The 23,682-nt window shown below is 38.3% G+C and overlaps 1 protein-coding gene across 3 annotated transcripts in view; it reads left to right on the top strand.

The window, feature by feature from the left end:
* The window catches only part of LOC110457519 (ATP-binding cassette sub-family A member 1-like), an 86,160-nt gene that overhangs the window by 32,165 nt on the left and 30,313 nt on the right, over window positions 1–23,682 (top strand). Inside the window, exons 28-44 of one of the 3 annotated variants that reach the window (XM_021508839.1) lie at window positions 1,016–1,039; window positions 4,034–4,173; window positions 6,041–6,160; window positions 6,549–6,801; window positions 9,006–9,076; window positions 9,176–9,237; window positions 9,537–9,713; window positions 10,094–10,211; window positions 13,227–13,417; window positions 13,915–14,053; window positions 14,885–15,089; window positions 15,386–15,487; window positions 17,133–17,301; window positions 17,911–18,030; window positions 19,525–19,608; window positions 20,329–20,525; window positions 21,945–22,103. In XM_021508839.1, the coding sequence (XP_021364514.1) occupies window positions 1,016–1,039; window positions 4,034–4,173; window positions 6,041–6,160; window positions 6,549–6,801; window positions 9,006–9,076; window positions 9,176–9,237; window positions 9,537–9,713; window positions 10,094–10,211; window positions 13,227–13,417; window positions 13,915–14,053; window positions 14,885–15,089; window positions 15,386–15,487; window positions 17,133–17,301; window positions 17,911–18,030; window positions 19,525–19,608; window positions 20,329–20,525; window positions 21,945–22,103 (2,331 nt within the window). Of the gene's footprint in view, window positions 1–1,015; window positions 1,040–4,033; window positions 4,174–6,040; window positions 6,161–6,548; window positions 6,802–8,225; window positions 8,295–9,005; window positions 9,139–9,173; window positions 9,238–9,536; window positions 9,714–10,093; window positions 10,212–13,226; window positions 13,418–13,914; window positions 14,054–14,884; window positions 15,090–15,385; window positions 15,488–17,132; window positions 17,302–17,910; window positions 18,031–19,524; window positions 19,609–20,328; window positions 20,526–21,944; window positions 22,104–23,682 lie in introns of all 3 variants that reach the window. The other 2 variants (XM_021508840.1, XM_021508841.1) reach the window with 2 other exon arrangements.

Genomic DNA, 23,682 nt, shown 5'->3' with positions numbered 1-23,682 from the left:
TCCCTGTGAGGGTTAGTCACATGTTGATCATATATACATGTCAGACAGGAGTTGTGTCTCTGTGAGGGTTAGTCACATGTTGATCATATATACATGTCAGACGGGAGCTGTGTCCCTGTGAGGGTTAGTCACATGTTGATCATATATACATGTCAGACAGGAGTTGTGTCTCTGTGAGGGTTAGTCACATGTTGATCATATATACATGTCAGACGGGAGCTGTGTCCCTGTGAGGGTTAGTCACATGTTGATCATATATACATGTCAGACAGGAGTTGTGTTCCTGTGAGGGTTAGTCACATGTTGATCATATATACATGTCAGACAAATAACATCTCCTCAAGTACTGGGGAGATTTCAACCCCATTGTAGTGGTAGCATGCTTAGCCCACATGTTATACCAATGAGGGGAGCCTGACCTTAGTCACTTGTTATACCAATGAGGGGAGCCTGACTTTAGCCCACATGTTATACCAATGAGGGGAGCCTGACCTTAGTCACTTGTTATACCAATGAGGGGAGCCTGACCTTAGCCCACATGTTATACCAATGAGGGGAGCCTGACCTTAGCCCACATGTTATACCAGTGAGGGGAGCCTGACCTTAGCCCACATGTTATACCAGTGAGGGGAGCCTGACCTTAGCCCACATGTTATACCAATGAGGGGAGCCTGACCTTAGTCACATGTTATACAAGTGAGGGGAGCCTGACCTTAGCCCACATGTTATACCAATGAGGGGAGCCTGACCTTAGTCCACATGTTATACCAGTGAGGGGAGCCTGACCTTAGCCCACATGTTATACCAGTGAGGGGAGTCTGACCTTTATGTAGCTGTATGGCTACATACAATCACATTGAAAAGGAAAAGTTGTCTAATAACCTAAAAGTCTCCTCACCTATCTGGAGAGAATCAGCAGGAGGAGAGAGAATGGTGCCGCTTACTCATAGAATTAATTATGACAAAATAATCTATATGCATGCAGAATTGAACTTTTCATGCATTCTTATTCCAGTTGCCACAGGCCAATCAGATAGTGGTTTGTATACATTACTTTGAGCATTCTAGATTTGAAAATTGCAGCTTGTATTTGTAAATTGCTTTGAAGTAGACTAGATTTGAAAATATTTCAGCTTGGGTATAATTTGCAGCACGAGTGTGATTTTTTTATCTGTAGTCTGTCAAAGTGAATTTGATTTCTTCATGTTTGTAATTTTGTAAGAAATATCAACATTTTTTAGTTCATATTTCTAGCCTCGCCAAGCAGTCCATGGAAAAAAAATTAAAATCTTATTAAAATTGTTAAAGAAATCTATCCTCTATCTACAGCTAGTCGAAATATTTTTACATAACTTAATTAACATACTATCAAATGATACAAGATTTAAACAAAGAAATATTTTAGTATAGATTATAACGGGCTATATTGGGACGGACAACAATAACCAGTGTTAGACGTAATACTGTACACCTGTAAGGGTTACCTATATTACTATCGGTAATACTACACATCTGTAAGGGTTACTTTTGTTACTATCAGTTTGTCTATAGGCTAACACACTAGCTAGGTTTTCATCTTACTTTCTTTGAAAATATATAATCTTTGTTTTGAAAATTAACTTCCTTTCTTTTTGTTCCACTTAAAGTCATGCATGCTAAGCCTGCTCTTGTATTCTGTGCCTTGGTCATTTTGTAGTTATGTCATTTTGTCAGTTTGATATTTTTTCATTGTCATTTTTGTCATTTTCTGATTATGTTATTATTATACGCCCATCAAATGACGGGACGTATTATGTTTTCACGCGGGCGGGCGGGCACACATTAGTTTCCACTCAATACCTTGAGTATTTTGAATGGATTAATTTCAAACTTGGTAGGAAGGTTCATTGCCATGAAAGCTTGGACAAGTTCGATAACCAAAATTATTTGCCTGTTATTTACGGAGTTATGGCCCTTTGTAGAATTGTCGAAACAGTTTCCTCTCAATAACTTCAGTAATTTTGAATGGATTAATTTCAAACATGGTAGGAAGGTTAATTGCCATGAAAGCTCGGACAAGTTTGATATGCAGTTATGGCCCTTTGTAGAATTGACGCTTATCTCTCCAAAATTTATGCACTTATGGCCCTTTGTGGCAAACTGCTCATTCGACATCTGACGGGCATATCATGTACCGCTTTACTTAACTCTTGTGTAATTATGTGATTGCAAGTGATTAAAGATGGCTATTTTAAAATAACCGTAAATAACTTGATATTGAAATCTCTGTTCCACTGAAGAACAAGAAGGGAACCAGTGAACCTCTTAGCTTAAGGACAAGCTAGGTCATTGATCATGAAGCGAACTAGATTTAAGTCTAAATATAGATACTGTGTATGTGTATTCTCTGCCACAAATTGTGCCGGGTATATTGAATTATATACATACCCTTGTCTTCCTTCTTGCTGGTTAATATTAAGTAAAGGCAGACTGCAGCTAGGGTCATGTAACTTCACATGCTTGTGTGAGTTTTATTAGTAGAACATGTTTCATGACATTGTTTTAACCTTGACCTCTGTGACTTTGGTAAGGTTTTTGTGTTTATGCCAACTATTGACTAAATACTACAGCTCGGGTCACACAATTTCACATGCTTTTTTCGGCCTTTATAAGTAGAACCTCTGACCTCTGTAACCATGCTTGAGTGTGGGAGTTGGACATAGGTGCCTTACAGACACATTTCTATGCCATACCGCAGCGTCCGTCGTCCATCCGTCAATTTTTCCTTTAAAATGCTACTAGTCATGAATGACTGAGCAGATTTTAACCAAATTTGGTCAAAAGCATCCTTGGGGGAATGGGAACAAATTTTTTATAAATGGTGGGTCTGGCCCCCCTGGGGGCTGAGGGGGGGGGGGAGCAATAGGGGTAATATAGCAAATTCTTTAAAATCCTTCTTCTTCTGTAGGAATGAAAAGATTTGTTTCATATTTGGTCTGAAGCATCCTTGGATGAAGCCAGGGGAACCAATTTTGTATAAACCGTGGGTCTGGCCCCCAAGGGGCCTGAGGGGAGGGGCCCAATAGGGGAAACATAGCAAATTTTCTTCAAAATCCTTCTTCTTCTGTAGGAACGAAAGGATTTGGTCCATATTTGGTGTGGAGCATCCTTGGGTAAAGGGGAACCAATTTTGTATAAACTGTGGGTGTGGCCCCCCCTGAGGGCTGAGGGGTGTGGCCTAATAGGGGAAATATAGTAAATTCTTTAAAATCCTTTTTCTTCTCTAAGAATGAAAGGATTTGTTCCATATTTGGCCAGAAGCATCCTTGGGTAAAGGGGAACCAATTTTGTATAAACCGTGGGTCTGAAGGGTGGGGCCCAATAGGGGAAACATAGTAAATTTTCTTCAAAATCCTTCTTCTGTAGGAATGAAAGGATTTGGTCCATATTTTGTGTGGAGCATCCTTGGGTAAAGGGGAACCAATTTTGTATAAACGGTGGGTATGACCCCCTTAGAGCATAGGGGTGGGACTCTGTTTGAAGTTTGTTCTTGCTAAATCTCAAGTACTTGATGGATCTTTCTGAAATTTCATATGTACTTACAGCACCTACCATGGAGTGCTATATCTTTAATTCATACCAATTATTTTAAACATATATTCAGGTGAGCGATACAGGCCCTCTGGGCCTCTTGTTTTAAGTATAACATACTGTAAATCAATTTGGCATAACTTATACACCTTTATGATTAAAACATGGTGCACAATATTTGGTGATTTTGACTTTTGACTGTAACCTCTGTGACCATGCTTTAGTTCTAAAGTGTTGGGGCTGGACATCTGTGCTTATGGACACGTTTCCAGTATAAAGTCGGTTTCATATGATGATTTGCATACTGTACATCAATTTGACATAGCTAAAATCCTAAGTTATCTATTTTGTATACAGTACTTTCTGACAGGGAAATAAAAATGTATACCTTTAGTATTCATGTGTGATAATTGAGATGTGTGTTGAAACATTGAATCATAAAATCTTATTACTCTTTTCACAGAGGGATTCTGCCAAGAAATGTATGTGCAAATTGCAACCTCAAAATACGGGCCAGTTATTTGGACGTACCTGAAACCATTAATGCGTGGTAAAATCCTGTACAGTCCCAATACCCCAACAACTCAGCAACTCGCTCAAATGGTGGGTACCGAACATTATGGTAGTTTCTAATCATTTTTTAAATGCCTGAAATTCATTAAAATTGTTTTTAGCTCACCTGGTCCGAAGGACCATGGTGAGCTTATGCTATACCGCAGCGTCTGTCGTCTGTCAACTTTCCTTTAAAACACTACTAGTCCTGAACGGCCAAGTAGATTTTGACTTAATTTGGTCTGGAGCATCCTTAGGTCAAAGGGACTCAATTTTGTATAAACGGTGGGTATGGCCCCCCCTGGGACCTGAGGGGCGGGGCCCAATAGGGGAAATAGAGGTCAAACCTTTAAATCCTTGTTTTACCGAGGGATTAAGGGATTTTATCCTAATTTAGTCTGGAGTATCCTTGGGCCAAGGGGTCTCAATTTTGTATAAATGGTGGGTCTGGGCCCCCCCCCCAATATTTGGTCAGAAGCAGAAGCATCCTTGGGGGAAGGAGAACCAATTTTGTATAAACGGTGGGTCTGGCCCCCAGGGGCCAGAGGGGCGTGGCCCAATAGGGGAAACATAGCAAATTCTTTAATATCCTTCTTCTTCTGTAGGAATGAAAGGATTTGTTCCATATTTGGTCAGAAGCATCCTTGGGGGAAAGGGAACCAATTTTGTATAAACGGTGGGTCTGGCCCCCAGGGGCCTGAGGGGCGGGGCCCAATAGGGGAAACATAGCAAATTCTTTAATATCCCTCTTCTTCTGTAGGAATGAAAGGATTTGTTGCATATTTGGCCTGGAAAATCCTTGGGTGAAGGGAACCGATTTTGTATAAACGGTGGGTCTGGCCCCTCAGGGGCGGGGCCCAATAGGGGAAATATAGCAAATTCTTCAAAATCTTTCTTCTGTAGGAATGATAGGATTTGTTCCATATTTGGCGTGGAGTATCCTTGGGTGAAGGGAACCAATTTTATATAAACGGTGGGTCTGGCCCCTAATAGGGGAAATATAGCAAATTCTTCAAAATCTTTCTTCTGTAGGAATGACAGGATTTGTTCCATATTTGGTCTGAAGCATCCTTGGGTGAAGGGGAACCAATTTTGGTTAAACGCTGGGTGTGCCCCCCCCCCCTGGGACCTGAGGGGTGGGGCCCAATAGGGGAAATAGAAGTGAAACCTTTATAATCCTTCTTCTACCATAGGGAATGATGGATTTTATCCTAATTTAGTCTGAAGCATCCTTGGGCAAAAGGACTCCACTCCGTATAAACAGCAAGTCTGCCCCCCCCCACCCTGGGGGCAGAAGGGAGGGGCCCAATAGGGGAAACATAGCAAATTCTTCAAATACCTTCTTCCGTATGAATGACAGGATTTTGTCCAAATTTGTTATGAAGCATCCTTGGGTGAAGGGGAACCAATTTTGTATAAGCAGTGGGTGTGGTCTCCCAGAGGGCAACCTCTATTTCTCCTATTGGGCCCAATAGGAGAAATAGAGGTAAAACCTTTAAAATCCTTTTGCTACCATCAAGATTAAGTTATTTAGTCTGGAGCATCCTTGGGCCAAGGGGTCTCAATTTTGTATAATTGATGGGTATGACCCCCCTAGGGGCATAGGGGTGTGCTCTGTTTGAAGTTTTTTCTCGTTATATCTCAAGTACTGGATGGATCTTTCTAAAATTTCATATGTACTTACAGCACCTACCATGGAGTGCTATATCTAAACTTCATACCAATTATTTCAAACATTTTCAGGTGAGCAATACAGGCCCTCTGGGCCTCTTGTTTTAGAATACTGAAATGTGCAAACATATTTCAAATACAAAAAATAACACATAAACACCATGTATTGATTACTTTATGTCAAAAATTAATAACATTATCTCTTAGTAATTATTAACTACTGTATAATGTGGTAAATGTCTTCCAGATGTACAACTCATCGTTTGGAGTGTTGGACGATGTTCAGTACTATGGTCGCCTTTGGGCAAAAGGTCTGACGGACTTAAACCAGCTCAAGTCTGATCCAAATCTGATGACCAACATTAATGTAAGCATTGTATAAGATAAACACTTATCTACTTTTTGAACATATTTGTCAATTACTAACCTTCCAGTAAGGGGGTGTAGTGTGGTCACTTGGTACTTGTATCCTTCCTGTCAGTAGCTGTTTATGGCCAATAGTTTCTAGTTCCTGGCGACCAATAACTTTGATGTGTAGTCTCTGTCTAGAGGAGCGTCAAGTAACATTAGTTGGTATGCAATTATGATTATGACAAGAGGTTAAATGATACATAAGTGTTAAGTACGAAAAAATCTCACCACTGCTTAAGCTTAGTAACCACAGCTTTCAAAAAGAATGGCTAGGGATATTGCATCCTTGATTTTAAATGACGTTTAACATTTTTCTACACTTGCATTTATCCTTTGATTCTCAGAGTATGGCATCCAACAGCTTGGTTAAGGGTATGCTGCAGTCGGTGACTGGCATGTCTGCAGACGACTTGGTATCAGGACTGGGCTTGCTGGACAACTTTGACCAGGATGACTTGACCAGTATGGAATACTTATCTCACTTACTGATAAACTACACCTCCTGTCTGGAGATGAACAGATTCCAGGGCTATGACACAGAGTCTGATGTTATGAGAGCAGCTTATGATTATGGTGCCACCAATAACTTACTCGCAGGTAAATTATTTAGTTCCTAAGGAACAGCATTTATTGTATCTTGTTACAATGATCATCCAAATTTCCCCATATGGTTCTTATATTAATGATTCTATCCCGTGTTTTGTCCCTGGGTCCTTTTCCCAAGAAACCCTGATAAACCCTTGATTTTTTTATTTTTTTTTATCTCCAAGTAAGAGTTTTTCCCCGCAAACAATATCAATATGGCACATTTTTGCTGTTAAATGAAATTTTCATAGGAGAAGTCTCACTTCAAATATACAAAATGGAATTCAGTTAAAATTATGATAACAAAATTCTCCCATCAACATGACTATAAATCTAAGGTGATAGAGAATTAAACTTTGTTATAGAATGGGTGAGAGTGGCTGCTAAGTGACTTCAGATGGACCTTCCACCTGTTATAGAATAGGTGAGAGTGGCTGCTACGTGACCTCAGATAGACCTTCCACCTGTTATAGAATGAGTGAGAGTGGTTGCTACGTGACTTCAGATGGAGCTTCCACCTGTTATAGAATGAGTGAGTGGTTGCTAAGTGACTTCAGATGGACCTTCCACCTGTTATAGAATGAGTAAGAGTGGTTTCTACGTGACTTCAGATGGACCTTCCATCTGTTATAGAATGGGTGCGAGTGGTTGCTACGTGACCTCAGATGGACCTTCCATCTGTTATAGAATGAGTGAGAGTGGTTGCTACGTGACTTCAGATGGACCTTCCATCTGTTATAGAATGGGTGAGAGTGGTTGCTACGTGACCTCAGATGGACCTTCCATCTGTTATAGAATGAGTGAGAGTGGTTGCTACGTGACTTCAGATGGACCTTCCACCTGTTATAGAATGAGTGAGTGGTTGCTAAGTGACTTCAGATAAACCTTCCACCTGTTATAGAATGAGTAAGAGTGGTTGCTACGTGACTTCAGATTGACCTTCCACCTGTTATAGAATGGGTGAGAATGGTTGCTACGCGACTTCAGATGGACCTTCCATCTGTTATAGAATGAGTGAGAGTGGCTGGTAAGAGAATTTAGAAGGACCTTCCACCTGTTATAGAATGAGAAAGAGTGGTTGCTACGTGACTTCAGATGGACCTTCCATCTGTTATAGAATGGGTGAGAGTGGCTGCTAAGTGACTTCAGATGGACCTTCCACCTGTTATACAATGAGTGAGAGTGGTTGCTACGTGACTTCAGATTGACCTTCCACCTGTTATAGAATGAGAAAGAGTGGTTGCTACGTGACTTCAGATTGACCTTCCACCTGTTATAGAATGAGTAAGAGTGGTTGCTCCGTGACTTCAGATGGACCTTCCACCTGTTTATACTCTTGTTTAGGGAGGGATTTTCTTCTTAGCCAATTAAACCACACAAACTGCAAGTTAACAATAAAACTATATTTATTGGTAAATTCTCCATTACATTTTCAGTGGTTGCGTTTGATCATCTAGAAGATAACAGCAGGAAAAAGAGAGCAACAACATACCAGCTGCCAAAACATGTATCATACAAACTACGTATGGATATTGAGAATGTGAGGAACACTGTGAGGCTAAAGGAACGGGTTATAGAATGAGTGAGTGGTTGCTAAGTGACTTCAGATGGACCTTCCACCTGGTATAGAATGGGTGAGAGTGGCTGCTGCGGGACTTCAGATGGAACTTCCACCTGTTATAGAATGAGTAAGAGTGGTTGCTACGTTACTTCAGATTGACCTTCCACCTGTTATAGAATGGGTGAGAATGGTTGCTACGTGACTTCAGATGGAGCTTCCACCTGTTATAGAATGAGTGAGTGGTTGCTAAGTGACTTCAGATGGACCTTCCACCTGGTATAGAATGGGTGAGAATGGTTGCTACGCGACTTCAGATGGACCTTCCATCTGTTATAGAATGGGTGAGAGTGGTTTCTACGTGACTTCAGATGGACCTTCCTCCTGTTATAGAATGGGTGAGAATGGTTGCTACGTGACTTCAGATGGACCTTCCATCTGTTATAGAATGGGTGAGAGTGGCTGCTGCGGGACTTCAGATGGAACTTCCACCTGTTATAGAATGAGTAAGAGTGGTTTCTACGTGACTTCAGATGGACCTTCCACCTGTTTATACTCTTGTTTAGGGAGGTATTTTCTTCTTAGCCAATTAAACCACACAAACTGCAAGTTAACAATAAAACCATATTTATTGGTAAATTCTCCATTACATTTTCAGTGGTTGCGTTTGATAATCTAGAAGATAACAGCAGGAAAAAGAGAGCAACAACATACCAGCTGCCAAAACATGTATCATACAAACTACGTATGGATATTGAGAATGTGAGGAACACTGTGAGGCTAAAGGAACGGTGAGTACTGTCGACCTGGGATTAGTATAGTAAACATGTATCATACAAACTACGTATGGATATTGAGAATGTGAGGAACACTGTGAGGCTAAAGGAACGGTGAGTACTTCGACCTGGGATTAGTATAGTAAACAGGACTAAGGGCATGTATAGAATCAGGAATTAGTTACCTGGGTAACTAGGACTGATGTTATGTAACCTGGAATATGTATGGTAACTATGGTTACCAGGACTGATGTCATGTGTATTACTAGGAATATGTAAGGTAACCAGGTATTGTGCATATAACAATGCCATGTAAAACTTTATCTAAAAAGTAAATAACTTAGCATCGTTGGACCTTTTACTGTACATTGTGTATGGAATTACTATATATGTGGAGTATTTTCCTGTGACAGGATGTGGAGGCCATATCCAGAAGACAACATGGTGTTTGACATGAGGTACACACGAGGGTTCATACAGCTGCAGGACATGGTGGACTCAGCCATCATACGCATGCAGACTGGACAGTCTCCCAATGACCCAGTTGTCCATGTCAAACAGTTTCCAGCTCCATGTCATGTAAACGACACGTGAGTTATTAATAAAATATGTTTGAATGAACAACTCAAGCAGGTTAATAAATATAAAATAAGCTTTCCTGGAACCTCAACCTTTATTTACTTTAAGTTCATAAAACTCATAAAAAATTCCGCTACATGAACACCCAGAGTGGGTTTATAACTGGTTTTTTTTATGGTATTTACAGCTGCATGAACACCCTGAGTGGGTTTATAACTGTTTTTTATTGTATTTACAGCTACATGAACACCCTGAGGGGGTTTATAACTATTTTTTATTGTATTTACAGCTACATGAACACCCTGAGTGGGTTTGTAACTGTTTTTTATTGTATTTACAGCTACATGAACACCCTGAGTGGGTTTATAACTATTTTTTATTGTATTTACAGCTACATGAACACGCTGAGTATGTATTTATTGCCCATTATGATGACTTTGGCGTGGGTCGCAGCTCTGGCTGTCTCAACCAAGAATCTTGTTTACGACCGACAGTATGGCCAAGAGGAGGTAACTCTTCCTACATTGTATAAATACTTGTACATGTATAACTGATAAACATACCAGATATAGACAGAAACATAGAATTCATTACAGAAAGCAAAGAAATACAATTCTACCCTCATTCTTTATTTGTTTGAATATTTTTTAGTTTCTAATGTTAAGAGAAAACAATGGTGATAAGTACTACAGGTGTGACAAAATTATTACAGTGGCGATAATTTAAGTACTACAGGTGTGCCAAAATTATTACAGTGGTGATAAAACTACAGGTGTGACAAAATTATTACAGTGGTGATAAGTACTACAGGTGTGACAAAATTATTACAGTGGTGACAAGTACTATAGGTGTGACAAAATTATTACAGTGGTGATAATTTAAGTACTACAGGTGTGACAAAATTATTACAGTGGTGATAAGACTACAGGTGTGACAAAATGATTACAGTGGTGATAAGACTGCAGGTGTGACACAATTATTACAGTGGTGATAAGTACTACAGGTGTGACAAAATTATAACAGTGGTGATAAGTACTACAGGTGTGACAAAATTATTACAGTGGTGATAAGTATTATAGGTGTGACAAAATTATTACAGTGGTGATAAGTACTACAGGTGTGACACAATTATTACAGTGGTAATAAGTACTACAGGTGTGACAAAATTATTACAGTGGTGATAAGTACTACAGGTGTGACAAAATTATTACAGTGGTGATAAGTACTACAGGTGTGACAAAATTATTACAGTGGTGATAAGTACTACAGGTGTGACAAAATTATTACAGTGGTGATAAGTACTACAGGTGTGACAAAATTATTACAGTGGTGATAAGTACTACAGGTGTGACAAAATTATTACAGTGGTGATAAGTACTACAGGTGTGACAAAATTATTACAGTGGTGATAAGTACTACAGGTGTGACAAAATTATTACAGTGGTGATAAGTACTACAGGTGTGACAAAATTATTACAGTGGTGATAAGTACTACAGGTGTGACAAAATTATTACAGTGGTGATAAGTACTACAGGTGTGACAAAATTATTACAGTGGTGATAAGTACTACAGGTGTGACAAAATTATTACAGTGGTGATAAGTACTACAGGTGTGACAAAATTATTACAGTGGTGATAAGTACTACAGGTGTGACAAAATTATTACAGTGGTGATAAGTACTACAGGTGTGACAAAATTATTACAGTGGTGATAAGTACTACAGGTGTGACAAAATTATTACAGTGGTGATAAGTACTACAGGTGTGACAAAATTATTACAGTGGTGATAAGTACTACAGGTGTGACAAAATTATTACAGTGGTGATAAGTACTACAGGTGTGACAAAATTATTACAGTGGTGATAAGTACTACAGGTGTGACAAAATTATTACAGTGGTGATAAGTACTACAGGTGTGACAAAATTATTACAGTGGTGATAAGTACTACAGGTGTGACAAAATTATTACAGTGGTGATAAGTACTACAGGTGTGACAAAATTATTACAGTGGTGATAAGTACTACAGGTGTGACACAATTATTACATTGGTGATAAGTACTACAGGTGTGACACAATTATTACAGTGGTAATAAGTACTACAGGTGTGACACAATTTTTACAGTGTGATAAGTACTACAGATGTGACACAATTATTACATTGGTGATAAGTACTACAGGTGTGACACAATTATTACAGTGGTGATAAGTACTACAGGTGTGACACAATTTTTACAGTGTGATAAGTACTACAGGTGTGACACAATTTTTACAGTGTGATAAGTACTATAGGTGTGACACAATTGTTACAGTGGTGATAAGTACTACAGGTGTTGCAAAATTATTACAGTGGTGATTAGACTACAGGTGTGACAAAATTATTACAGTGGTGATAATTACTACAGGTGTGACAAAATTATTACAGTGGTGATAATTACTACAGGTGTGACAAAATTATTACAGTGGTGATAATTACTACAGGTGTGACAAAATTATTACAGTGGTGATAATTACTACAGGTGTGACAAAATTATTACAGTGGTGATAATTACTACAGGTGTGACAAAATTATTACAGTGGTGATAATTACTACAGGTGTGACAAAATTATTACAGTGGTGATAATTACTACAGGTGTGACAAAATTATTACAGTGGTGATAATTACTACAGGTGTGACAAAATTATTACAGTGGTGATAATTACTACAGGTGTGACAAAATTATTACAGTGGCGATAAGTACTACAGGTGTGACAAAATTATTACAGTGTGATAAGTACTACAGGTGTGACAAAATTATTACATTGGTGATAAGTACTACAGATGTGACACAATTATTACAGTGGTGACTTGTTATACCTGTGAGTGCACTGTTACATGTAGTGACTTGTCATACCTGTGAGTGCACTGTTACATGTAGTGACTTGTTATACCTGTGAGTGCACTGGTACCTGTAGTGTCTTGTTATACCTGTGAGTGCACTGGTACCTGTAGTGACTTGTTATACCTATGAGTGTATGGTACCTGTAGTGACTTGTTATACCTGTGAGTGTATGGCACCTGTAGTGACTTGTTATACCTGTGAGTGCACTGTTACATGTAGTGACTTGTTATACCTGTGAGTGCATTGTTACCTCTAGTGACTTGTTATACCTGTGAGTGCACTGGTACCTGTAGTGACTTGTTATACCTGTGAGTGCACTGGTACCTGTAGCGGCTTGTTATACCTGTGAATGCACTGTTACCTGTAGCGGCTTGTTATGAGTGCACTGTTACCTGTAGTGTCTTGTTATACCTGTGAGTGTATGTTACCTGTAGTGACTTGTTATACCTGTGAGTGCACTGTTACCTGTTGTGTCTTGTTATACCTGTGAGTGCACTGTTACCTGTAGTGACTTGTTATACCTGTGAGTGCACTGGTACCTGTAGTGACTTGTTATACCTGTTAGTGCACTGTTACCTGTAGTGGCTTGTTATACCTGTGAGTGCACTGTTACCTGTATCTGTGTGTTTTATGTGTTGTAGGCCCTGAAGGTGATGGGACTGTACGGCTATCTAAACTGGTGGATGTGGTTCCTCAGTTCCATCGTGATTATGTCGCTGACCGCTGTGATCTGTATTGTGGTACTGAAGGCGGGCAGCCTGTACATCTACTCTAGCTTCGGCATCCTCTTCCTGTACTTCTTGATCTTCTGTTTCTCCAGCCTCATGTTATGGTATGTTACGTAAACCAATACACTTCAGGTTTCCCTAAACTCACTAGTGCACGGTTCATACAGGCTATGAAAAGTGCTGGAAAATATGTGAATCCTGGAAAAATGATTGAACATGTTCAATATTCTTTGAAAAGTGCTTTGATATAGATGTACTTCACTTAGCTTGTTGTTGTTTTTTAAGGACTTTTTTAAATTTTAAATCCGTTGTGATATGTAATGTTATGTTACCAAAAAATCTTTATTCCTATTTCTGAAAAGTTTTTTTGACATGGAAAATCACAAGAGAGTGCATGAGAAGTGCTTTGAGCCATGTGGTAACTGTTATCCACATATTGACAGATCCAAAGGATTTATAAAACAGTGAATCATAACTTTTAATGAATTTCAATTTTGTCAGTTCACCAAGTCATCCAAAAAATACAGAAATGTAATATCTGGTGTCTATATGAGTCTTTATTATTCAAATTAAGTCCTGTAAATATTGTGTATTATTTCAGTTATATGGTGAGTGCGTTGTTTACACAAGCCACACTGGCTGTGCTGACCGTCCTGATGGTGTACTGTGCGTCCTATATCCCCTATATAGTGCTCATCTCTATGGAGGTACAGATGAAATTCTGGCAGAAGATCCTGGCTGTAAGTAATACAGAGACTCAAGTCGTATTTTGTAATACAACGACTCAGCTTCACTTTTTAATACAGAAACTCAGCCTTACTTTGTAATACAGAGACTCAGCCTTACTTTGTATTACAGAGAATCAGCCTTACTTTGTAATACAGAGACTTGGCTTTACTTTGTAATACAGAGACTCGGCTTTACTTTGTAATACAGAGACTCAGCTTTACTTTGTAATACAGAGCCTTACTTTGTAATACAGAGACTCAGCCTTACTTTGTAATACAGAGACTCAGCCTTACTTTGTAATACAGAGACTCAGCTTTACTTTGTAATACAGAGACTCAGCTTTACTTTGTAATACAGACACTCAGCCTTACTTTTTAATACAGAGACTCAGCTTTACTTTGTAATACAGAGGCTCAGCCTTACTTTGTAATACAGAGGCTCAGCCTTACTTTGTAATACAGAGGCTCAGCTTTACTTTGTAATACCGAGGCTCAGCCTTACTTTGTAATACAGAGACTCAGCCTTACTTTGTAATACAGAGACTCAGCCTTACTCTAATTTTGTTAAACTCAGCCTTTAGTAATACACAAACAATGACTTTGGCTGTAAGTTGCACAGAAACATTGCTTTACCTTTACTAAGCCATAGAGCATGATGTTTTGTTTCTGTCTACAGTTGATTTACAATGAGCTTGCCTAAGGATAACATTTATTTTATACTTTTCACATTATTAGACACATGTATCAGTGCACTGAGCTTCTTTATGAGAGTATTTTACTATTCCTTTGTTATTGTAAATGGATGAACAATTGAATATCAACAGATTGATGCCTTTATTTCAGTGTTTGTCTTCCACGACTTCCTTTGGGTTCGCGGCTCAGTACATAGCTCGTTACGAGATACAGTTGGTAGGCATGCACTGGGACTTGATCTATACCAGTCCCATGCCTGGAGATGATATGTCCTTTGCCTGGTGCTGTCTCATGATGCTCATTGATGGTGTGGTCTACCTCATCATTGGCTGGTACCTGAGAACCATCAGACCAGGTACGATGTCACATATCTAATAAAAAAAGAAATTGACCACTAATATTTTATAAATTTTAATGACTTGTTTCAAGTTGCATTCTCTTTAAATATTAGAAAAATGCAAAAGTATGACATAAATTAAGTTTTGTTTTAACTGAAAATTCATTAATCCAAATGCTGTTTCCAAAACCTTTATTGTGTAGATTAACAAGGATTCAGCTTGTAACTGTAGATCAGTATATAATTCATATTACCTATATATGATGGCAAAAGGGATAGCAGAGAAATTCTTATATATAATGGTTTTTTTACAGGAAAGCATGGTGTATCTCAGCCTTGGTATTTCCCTGTGTCTCCAGGCTACTGGGGCTGTAGGTCAAGCTCACCCAGCTCCAAGTACATAGCTCAACATCAAGGTAATACTTAGTAACCTGTAGTATACACGTTCAGCTCCCTCATATATTATACGTAGATACACAGATTTATTCTGACCATACATGTAAAATATGCTGGATTTACAATCCTTTGTATATCTGTTTTTAAATATTTCAAAGCTAATATTAATTCCATTTCATTTATAGCACTATAACATTTTTGTTGTAAAGGTTTTTTGTACAGTATTTAAAGAATGGAGCCAATTTGAAACCAAGTGATTGACTGTATACAGAAGGCCTAGTACAGACGATGCCCTCTAGCATGAGTGTGGTAATGTCTGTTCAGGGCCTTTCTAAGTGTTTTACTGTTTACAGAAGGACCTGTACAGACGATGCCCTCTAGCATGACTGTGGGAATGTCTGTTCAGGGCCTTTCTAAGTGTTTTACTGTTTACAGAAGGACTTGTACAGACGATGCCCTCTAGCATGACTGTGGGAATGTCTGTTCAGGGCCTTTCTAAGTGTTTTACTGTTTACAGAAGGACTTGTACAGACGATGCCCTCTAGCATGACTGTGGGAATGTCTGTTCAGGGCCTTTCTAAGTGTTTTACTGTTTACAGAAGGACTTGTACAGACGATGCCCTCTAGCATGACTGTGGGAATGTCTGTTCAGGGCCTTTCTAAGTGTTTTACTGTTTACAGAAGGACTTGTACAGACGATGCCCTCTAGCATGACTGTGGGAATGTCTGTTCAGGGCCTTTCTAAGTGTTTTACTGTTTACAGAAGGACTTGTACAGACGATGCCCTCTAGCATGACTGTGGGAATGTCTGTTCAGGGCCTTTCTAAGTGTTTTACTGTTTACAGAAGGACTTGTACAGACGATGCCCTCTAGCATGACTGTGGGAATGTCTGTTCAGGGCCTTTCTAAGTGTTTTACTGTTTACAGAAGGACTTGTACAGACGATGCCCTCTAGCATGACTGTGGGAATGTCTGTTCAGGGCCTTTCTAAGTGTTTTACTGTTTACAGAAGGACTTGTACAGACGATGCCCTCTAGCATGACTGTGGGAATGTCTGTTCAGGGCCTTTCTAAGTGTTTTACTGTTTACAGAAGGACTTGTACAGACGATGCCCTCTAGCATGACTGTGGGAATGTCTGTTCAGGGCCTTTCTAAGTGTTTTACTGTTTACAGAAGGACTTGTACAGACGATGCCCTCTAGCATGACTGTGGGAATGTCTGTTCAGGGCCTTTCTAAGTGTTTTACTGTTTACAGAAGGACTTGTACAGACGATGCCCTCTAGCATGACTGTGGGAATGTCTGTTCAGGGCCTTTCTAAGTGTTTTACTGTTTACAGAAGGACTTGTACAGACGATGCCCTCTAGCATGACTGTGGGAATGTCTGTTCAGGGCCTTTCTAAGTGTTTTACTGTTTACAGAAGGACTTGTACAGACGATGCCCTCTAGCATGACTGTGGGAATGTCTGTTCAGGGCCTTTCTAAGTGTTTTACTGTTTACAGAAGGACTTGTACAGACGATGCCCTCTAGCATGACTGTGGGAATGTCTGTTCAGGGCCTTTCTAAGTGTTTTACTGTTTACAGAAGGACTTGTACAGACGATGCCCTCTAGCATGACTGTCGGAATGTCTGTTCAGGGCCTTTCTAAGTGTTTTACTGTTTACAGAAGGACTTGTACAGACGATGCCCTCTAGCATGACTGTGGGAATGTCGGTTCAGGGCCTTTCTAAGAACTACGGTAAAACAAAGGCAGTGAAGGACTTGACAGCAGATTTCTACGAGGGCCAAATCACTGTTCTTTTGGGACATAATGGAGCAGCTAAGACTACTACCATGTAAGATAACCATACTTTATAGGACTTATACATGTAAAATAACCATACTCTATAGGACTACTACATGTAAGATAACCATACCTTGTAGGACTACTATCATGTAAGATAACCATACTTTGTAACATTAATGGAGCAGCTAAGATTACTACCATGTAAGATAACCATACTTTATAGGACTACTACATGTAAGATAACCATACTTTGTAGGATTACTACCATGTCAGATAACCATACTTTGTAGGATTAATACTATGTAAGATAACCATACTTTGTAGGATTACTACTATGTAAGATAACTATACTTTGTAGGATTACTACCATGTAAGATAACCATACTTTGTAGGATTACTATCATATAAGATAACCATACTTTGAAGGATTACTATCATGTAAGATAACCATACTTTGTAGGATTACTACCATGTAAGATAACCATAATTTGAAGGATTACTATCATGTATGATAACCATACTTTGTAACATTAATGGAGCAGCTAAGACTAGTACCATGTAAGATAACCGTACTTTGTTGCAATTATCAGTACATTTGGATATGTATCACCATTTAGAATCAAGAAAAAATGTTTATTACGTTCACATATTTTTGTAGAAAAATGATGACTGGTGTATTGGAGCCGACCCATGGTGAAATCTACATGTATGGACAGCCCATCAATAAATGTGATAAGAAAATTGGAATATGTTCCCAGCATAACACCTTATTCCACTAGTAAGTAATGAGCTATACTTATGTTTATTCCACTAGTAAGTAATGAGATATACTTATGTTTATTCCACTAGTAAGTAATGAGCTATACTATATATGAAGCTTAAGTTTTTATCTGTGTATACGTGGTATTTTCTATATTAACCAGTATGACAGTAGAGGAACACAGAAAGCTTTAGTTTTTATCTGTGTATACATGGTATTTTCTATATTAACCAGTATGACAGTAGAGGAACACAGAAAGCTTTAGTTTTTATCTGTGTATACATGGTATTTTCTTTATTAACCAGTATGACAGTAGAGGAACACAGAAAGCTTTAGTTTTTATCTGTGTATACATGGTATTTTCTTTATTAACCAGTATGACAGTAGAGGAACACAGAAAGCTTCAGTTTTTATCTGTGTATACATGGTATTTTCTTTATTAACCAGTATGACAGTAGAGGAACACAGAAAGCTTTAGTTTTTATCTGTGTATACATGGTATTTTCTTTATTAACCAGTATGACAGTAGAGGAACACAGAAAGCTTCAGTTTTTATCTGTGTATACATGGTATTTTCTTTATTAACCAGTATGACAGTAGAGGAACACAGAAAGCTTTAGTTTTTATCTGTGTATACATGGTATTTTCTATATTAACCAGTATGACAGTAGAGGAACACAGAAAGCTTTAGTTTTTATCTGTGTATACATGGTATTTTCTTTATTAACCAGTATGACAGTAGAGGAACACAGAAAGCTTCAGTTTTTATCTGTGTATACATGGTATTTTCTTTATTAACCAGTATGACAGTAGAGGAACACAGAAAGCTTTAGTTTTTATCTGTGTATACATGGTATTTTCTTTATTAACCAGTATGACAGTAGAGGAACACAGAAAGCTTCAGTTTTTATCTGTGTATACATGGTATTTTCTTTATTAACCAGTATGACAGTAGAGGAACACAGAAAGCTTTAGTTTTTATCTGTGTATACATGGTATTTTCTTTATTAACCAGTATGACAGTAGAGGAACACAGAAAGCTTCAGTTTTTATCTGTGTATACATGGTATTTTCTTTATTAACCAGTATGACAGTAGAGGAACACAGAAAGCTTTAGTTTTTATCTGTGTATACATGGTATTTTCTTTATTAACCAGTATGACAGTAGAGGAACACAGAAAGCTTCAGTTTTTATCTGTGTATACATGGTATTTTCTTTATTAACCAGTATGACAGTAGAGGAACACAGAAAGCTTTAGTTTTTATCTGTGTATACATGGTATTTTCTATATTAACCAGTATGACAGTAGAGGAACACAGAAAGCTTTAGTTTTTATCTGTGTATACATGGTATTTTCTTTATTAACCAGTATGACAGTAGAGGAACACAGAAAGCTTTAGTTTTTATCTGTGTATACATGGTATTTTCTATATTAACCAGTATGACAGTAGAGGAACACAGAAAGCTTTAGTTTTTATCTGTGTATACATGGTATTTTCTTTATTAACCAGTATGACAGTAGAGGAACACATGAAGTTTTACGGCAGTGTGAAGTCCAGTATGTCATCAAAGGACCTGAAGTATGAGAGAGAACAGTAAGTGTTTCTACACTAAAACTTGTCTGTGGAGACCAATCTAATGTAAGAAAACTTCTCTGTGGAGACCAATCTAATGTAAGAAAACTTGTCTTTGGAGACCAATCTAATGTAAGAAAACTTGACTGTGGAGACCAATCTAATGTAAGAAAACTTGTCTGTGGAGACCAATCTAATGTAAGAAAACTTCTCTGTGGAGACCAATCTAATGTAAGAAAACTTGTCTGTAGAGACCAATCTAATGAAAGAAAACTTGTCTGTGGAGACCAATCTAATGTAAGAAAACTTGTCTGTGGAGACCAATCTAACGTAAGAAAACTTGTCTGTGGAGACCAATCTAACGTAAGAAAACTTGTCTGTGGAGACCAATCTAATGTAATAATACTTGTCTGTGGAGACCAATCTAACGTAAGATTTTTTTTTTATAGTCAAACTTTAATCTATAACTTTACTGGATTTTGAAAAAGGAAATAAAAGTAACCAGGCTTTTCTTTGAATGATGGCATGCATGATCAGTCGAATGTCAAGGCCACTTTGAATTAAAATAGAATTTTACGATCACACTTCTTTTGATCCTTCTAGTGGCCTTTTCAGATTTTGATGATACTTCACACAGGTATCACTTTATATTACCTTTGACATTCCTTGACAAGTTTGAATATAGATGTAATTCTCAAAGATCAAGAACAATTACTAAAAAGTAGCATAATCTTTTAACAGGTTGCTCCGACAGGTTGACATGTGGCATGTACGCAATGTTCGCGTATCAGAGCTGTCTGGTGGCATGCAGCGTCGACTTTGTGTGGCATTGGCCTTTGTGGGAGGCTCTGAGGTTGTGATTTTGGATGAACCGACCAGTGGCGTGGATCCTAATGGCCGACACTCTATCTGGAATCTCATCTTACACAGGAAGAGTGGTCAGTATTAGGGGCCTGATGGTCAGTTGAGGGTAAAGGTGGTCAGATTTAGGGAATCTTTGGTTGGTAAAGCTAATAAGTGGTCAGTGTTAGGGGATTGCTCATCAGCTCATTTGTATAGGTGGTCAGTATTAGGGGCCTGTTGGTCAGTATGGGTATAGAACAGATGGTTATATCATACAGTTGTGTGACTGCACAATGCACCAAAAATAGCGTGCGCACACCGTGCATATATCGTTCACACACCGTGCGCACAACTGTGCGATTTAACAATCGTTCGCCCCTTTGTGTGCTTCTCTCCGCACAACTGTGCGATTTGGTACAATTTGTAGATCAATATTACGGAATGAAAAAAAATAAGGAAAGCTTGTATGCAATAATGAAAACTGTATACATATATTACTGTTATTTCTCATCACAGTAATGAAGATTATGTACAGTTTTACAATGCATGTAACACAGCATTATAGTGACCGTTACACTGTCAAGAATCGGTTTGGCTTCAAGGTAACAGAACAGGTAAATAACAATTTGATGAGTGACCAGAGTTTTAACTGGCCTGTACCTGACACATAGAGCTGATATGCGATACCGTAAAACCGTTTTGAAAACACAACTGGACGATTAGTATCTGTTATTTGCATTCGGTTTGTCTATAGCTCCCCTTCACCTGTGTTTTCACACCCCGGCCTTACCCCACGAAATACGTAAGCGCCCAGGACGGGGAAAAACTATAGTCCAGGTACATGTAAAAAGTGGCTATGTTTACCTGTATACGGGACTGTGTTGTGATTTCACATGTGTCGATTAAGGTCGTTTAAAAAATACCGAAAACACAATTTCTAAATTTAAGAAAGTGTAGACATAAAGATAAGTTTATAGATGTAGGTAGAATATAGAAACATACGTAAAAATCAAGGTTTATAAGTTTAAACACGAAATCGTATATATTGTTAAGGCATTAATATTCCTCAATTTACACCAACCACGATTGTTATCGCACAACGTTCATCCATCGTGCTCACAAATGTGCGCAAGCAATGATCGTTCAACTTTTTATCGTTCTTGCGATCCCACAACTGTAGGAAATGGAAAGAAAATAATCTAAATGTTGTGATGAGAAAATAAATAAGCAAATGATTGCATATACACACAGACTATAAAACCTGAATACAAAAATTCTTTCTTCCATAAAATGTCCAAAAGTTGTAAATTGTACATTTGGTCAAGATAACAAGATCTCAGAGTTAAAAAAACAGTTGGGCTTCGTTGTTGACACAACATTTTAGAAATTACAGAGATTTTCATGACTTTACATTGAAAAAAGGTACTTGCTACACCTGACTTAGATTCAAAATCAAATTGTCAAATATTCATCTGTTTATATATTGCTACAAGTAAACGGACAATGTTTTTCAGGTTGTACTATACTGTTGTCCACTCACCACCTGGATGAGGCAGACATGATCGGAGACAGAATAGCTGTCATGGACAACGGACGGCTCATGTGTGTTGGCTCACCGCTCTTCCTCAAACAACAACTTGGAAGTGGATATCACCTGAAACTCACTAAACTTGGTAGGTTCTTACAATTTATTAAAATAAATGTTCACTGACTTTGATAGAAATAATGGCTTGTGTAGATTGTCAGAATCTCACAAATCTGTTGTATGGAGTATATAGTCACAGTTTGTGTTATCCATGTGAATGTAGCTGTCTCTTGTTGTGTTATCTATGTGATTCTAGTTGTTGCTTATTGTGTTATCTATGTGATTCTAGCTGTCGCTTGTTGTTTTATCTATGTGATTCTAGCTGTCGCTTGTTGTGTTATCTATGTGATTCTAGCTGTCGCTTGTTGTGTTATCCATGTGATTCTAGCTGTCCCTTGTTGTGTTATCTATGTGAATGTAGCTGTTGCTTGTTGTGTTATCTATGTGATTCTAGCTGTCGCTTGTTGTGTTATCTATGTGATTCTAGCTGTTGCTTGTTGTGTTATCTATGTGATTCTAGCTGTCCCTTGTTATGTTATCTATGTGATTCTAGCTGTCGCTTGTTATGTTATCTATGTGATTCTAGCTGTTGCTTGTTGTGTTATCTATGTTATTCTAGCTGTCCCTTGTTGTGTTATCTATGTGATTCTAGCTGTCGCTTGTTGTGTTATCCATGTGAATGTAGCTGTTGCTTGTTGTTTTATCTATGTGATTCTAGCTGTCACATTTTGTGTTATCCATGTGATTCTAGATGTTGCTTGTTGTGTTATCTATGTGATTCTAGCTGTCGCTTGTTGTGTTATCTATGTGATTCTAGCTGTTGCTTGTTGTGTTATCTATGTGATTCTAGCTGTTGCTTGTTGTGTTATCTATGTGATTCTAGCTGTTGCTTGTTGTGTTATCTATGTGATTCTAGCTGTTGCTTGTTGTGTTATCTATGTGATTCTAGCTGTTGCTTGTTGTGTTATCTATGTGATTCTAGCTGTTGCTTGTTGTGTTATCTATGTGATTCTAGCTGTTGCTTGTTGTGTTATCTATGTGATTCTAGCTGTTGCTTGTTGTGTTATCTATGTGATTCTAGCTGTTGCTTGTTGTGTTATCTATGTGATTCTAGCTGTTGCTTGTTGTGTTATCTATGTGATTCTAGCTGTTGCTTGTTGTGTTATCTATGTGATTCTAGCTGTTGCTTGTTGTGTTATCTATGTGATTCTAGCTGTTGCTTGTTGTGTTATCTATGTGATTCTAGCTGTTGCTTGTTGTGTTATCTATGTGATTCTAGCTGTCGCTTGTTGTGTTATCCATGTGATTCTAGCTGTTGCTTGTTGTGTTATCTATGTGATTCTAGCTGTCGCTTGTTGTGTTATCTATGTGATTCTAGCTGTTGCTTGTTGTGTTATCTATGTGATTCTAGCTGTTGCTTGTTGTGTTATCTATGTGATTCTAGCTGTTGCTTGTTGTGTTATCTATGTGATTCTAGCTGTTGCTTGTTGTGTTATCTATGTGATTCTAGCTGTTGCTTGTTGTGTTATCTATGTGATTCTAGCTGTTGCTTGTTGTGTTATCTATGTGATTCTAGCTGTTGCTTGTTGTGTTATCTATGTGATTCTAGCTGTTGCTTGTTGTGTTATCTATGTGATTCTAGCTGTCGCTTGTTGTGTTATCTATGT

Source organism: Mizuhopecten yessoensis, unplaced genomic scaffold (assembly GCF_002113885.1).
Source record: "Mizuhopecten yessoensis strain PY_sf001 unplaced genomic scaffold, ASM211388v2 scaffold9173, whole genome shotgun sequence".
NCBI lineage: Eukaryota > Metazoa > Mollusca > Bivalvia > Pectinida > Pectinidae > Mizuhopecten > Mizuhopecten yessoensis.
Note: the sequence above shows the minus strand (reverse complement) of the source record. Positions and strands in the feature narration are given on the sequence as shown.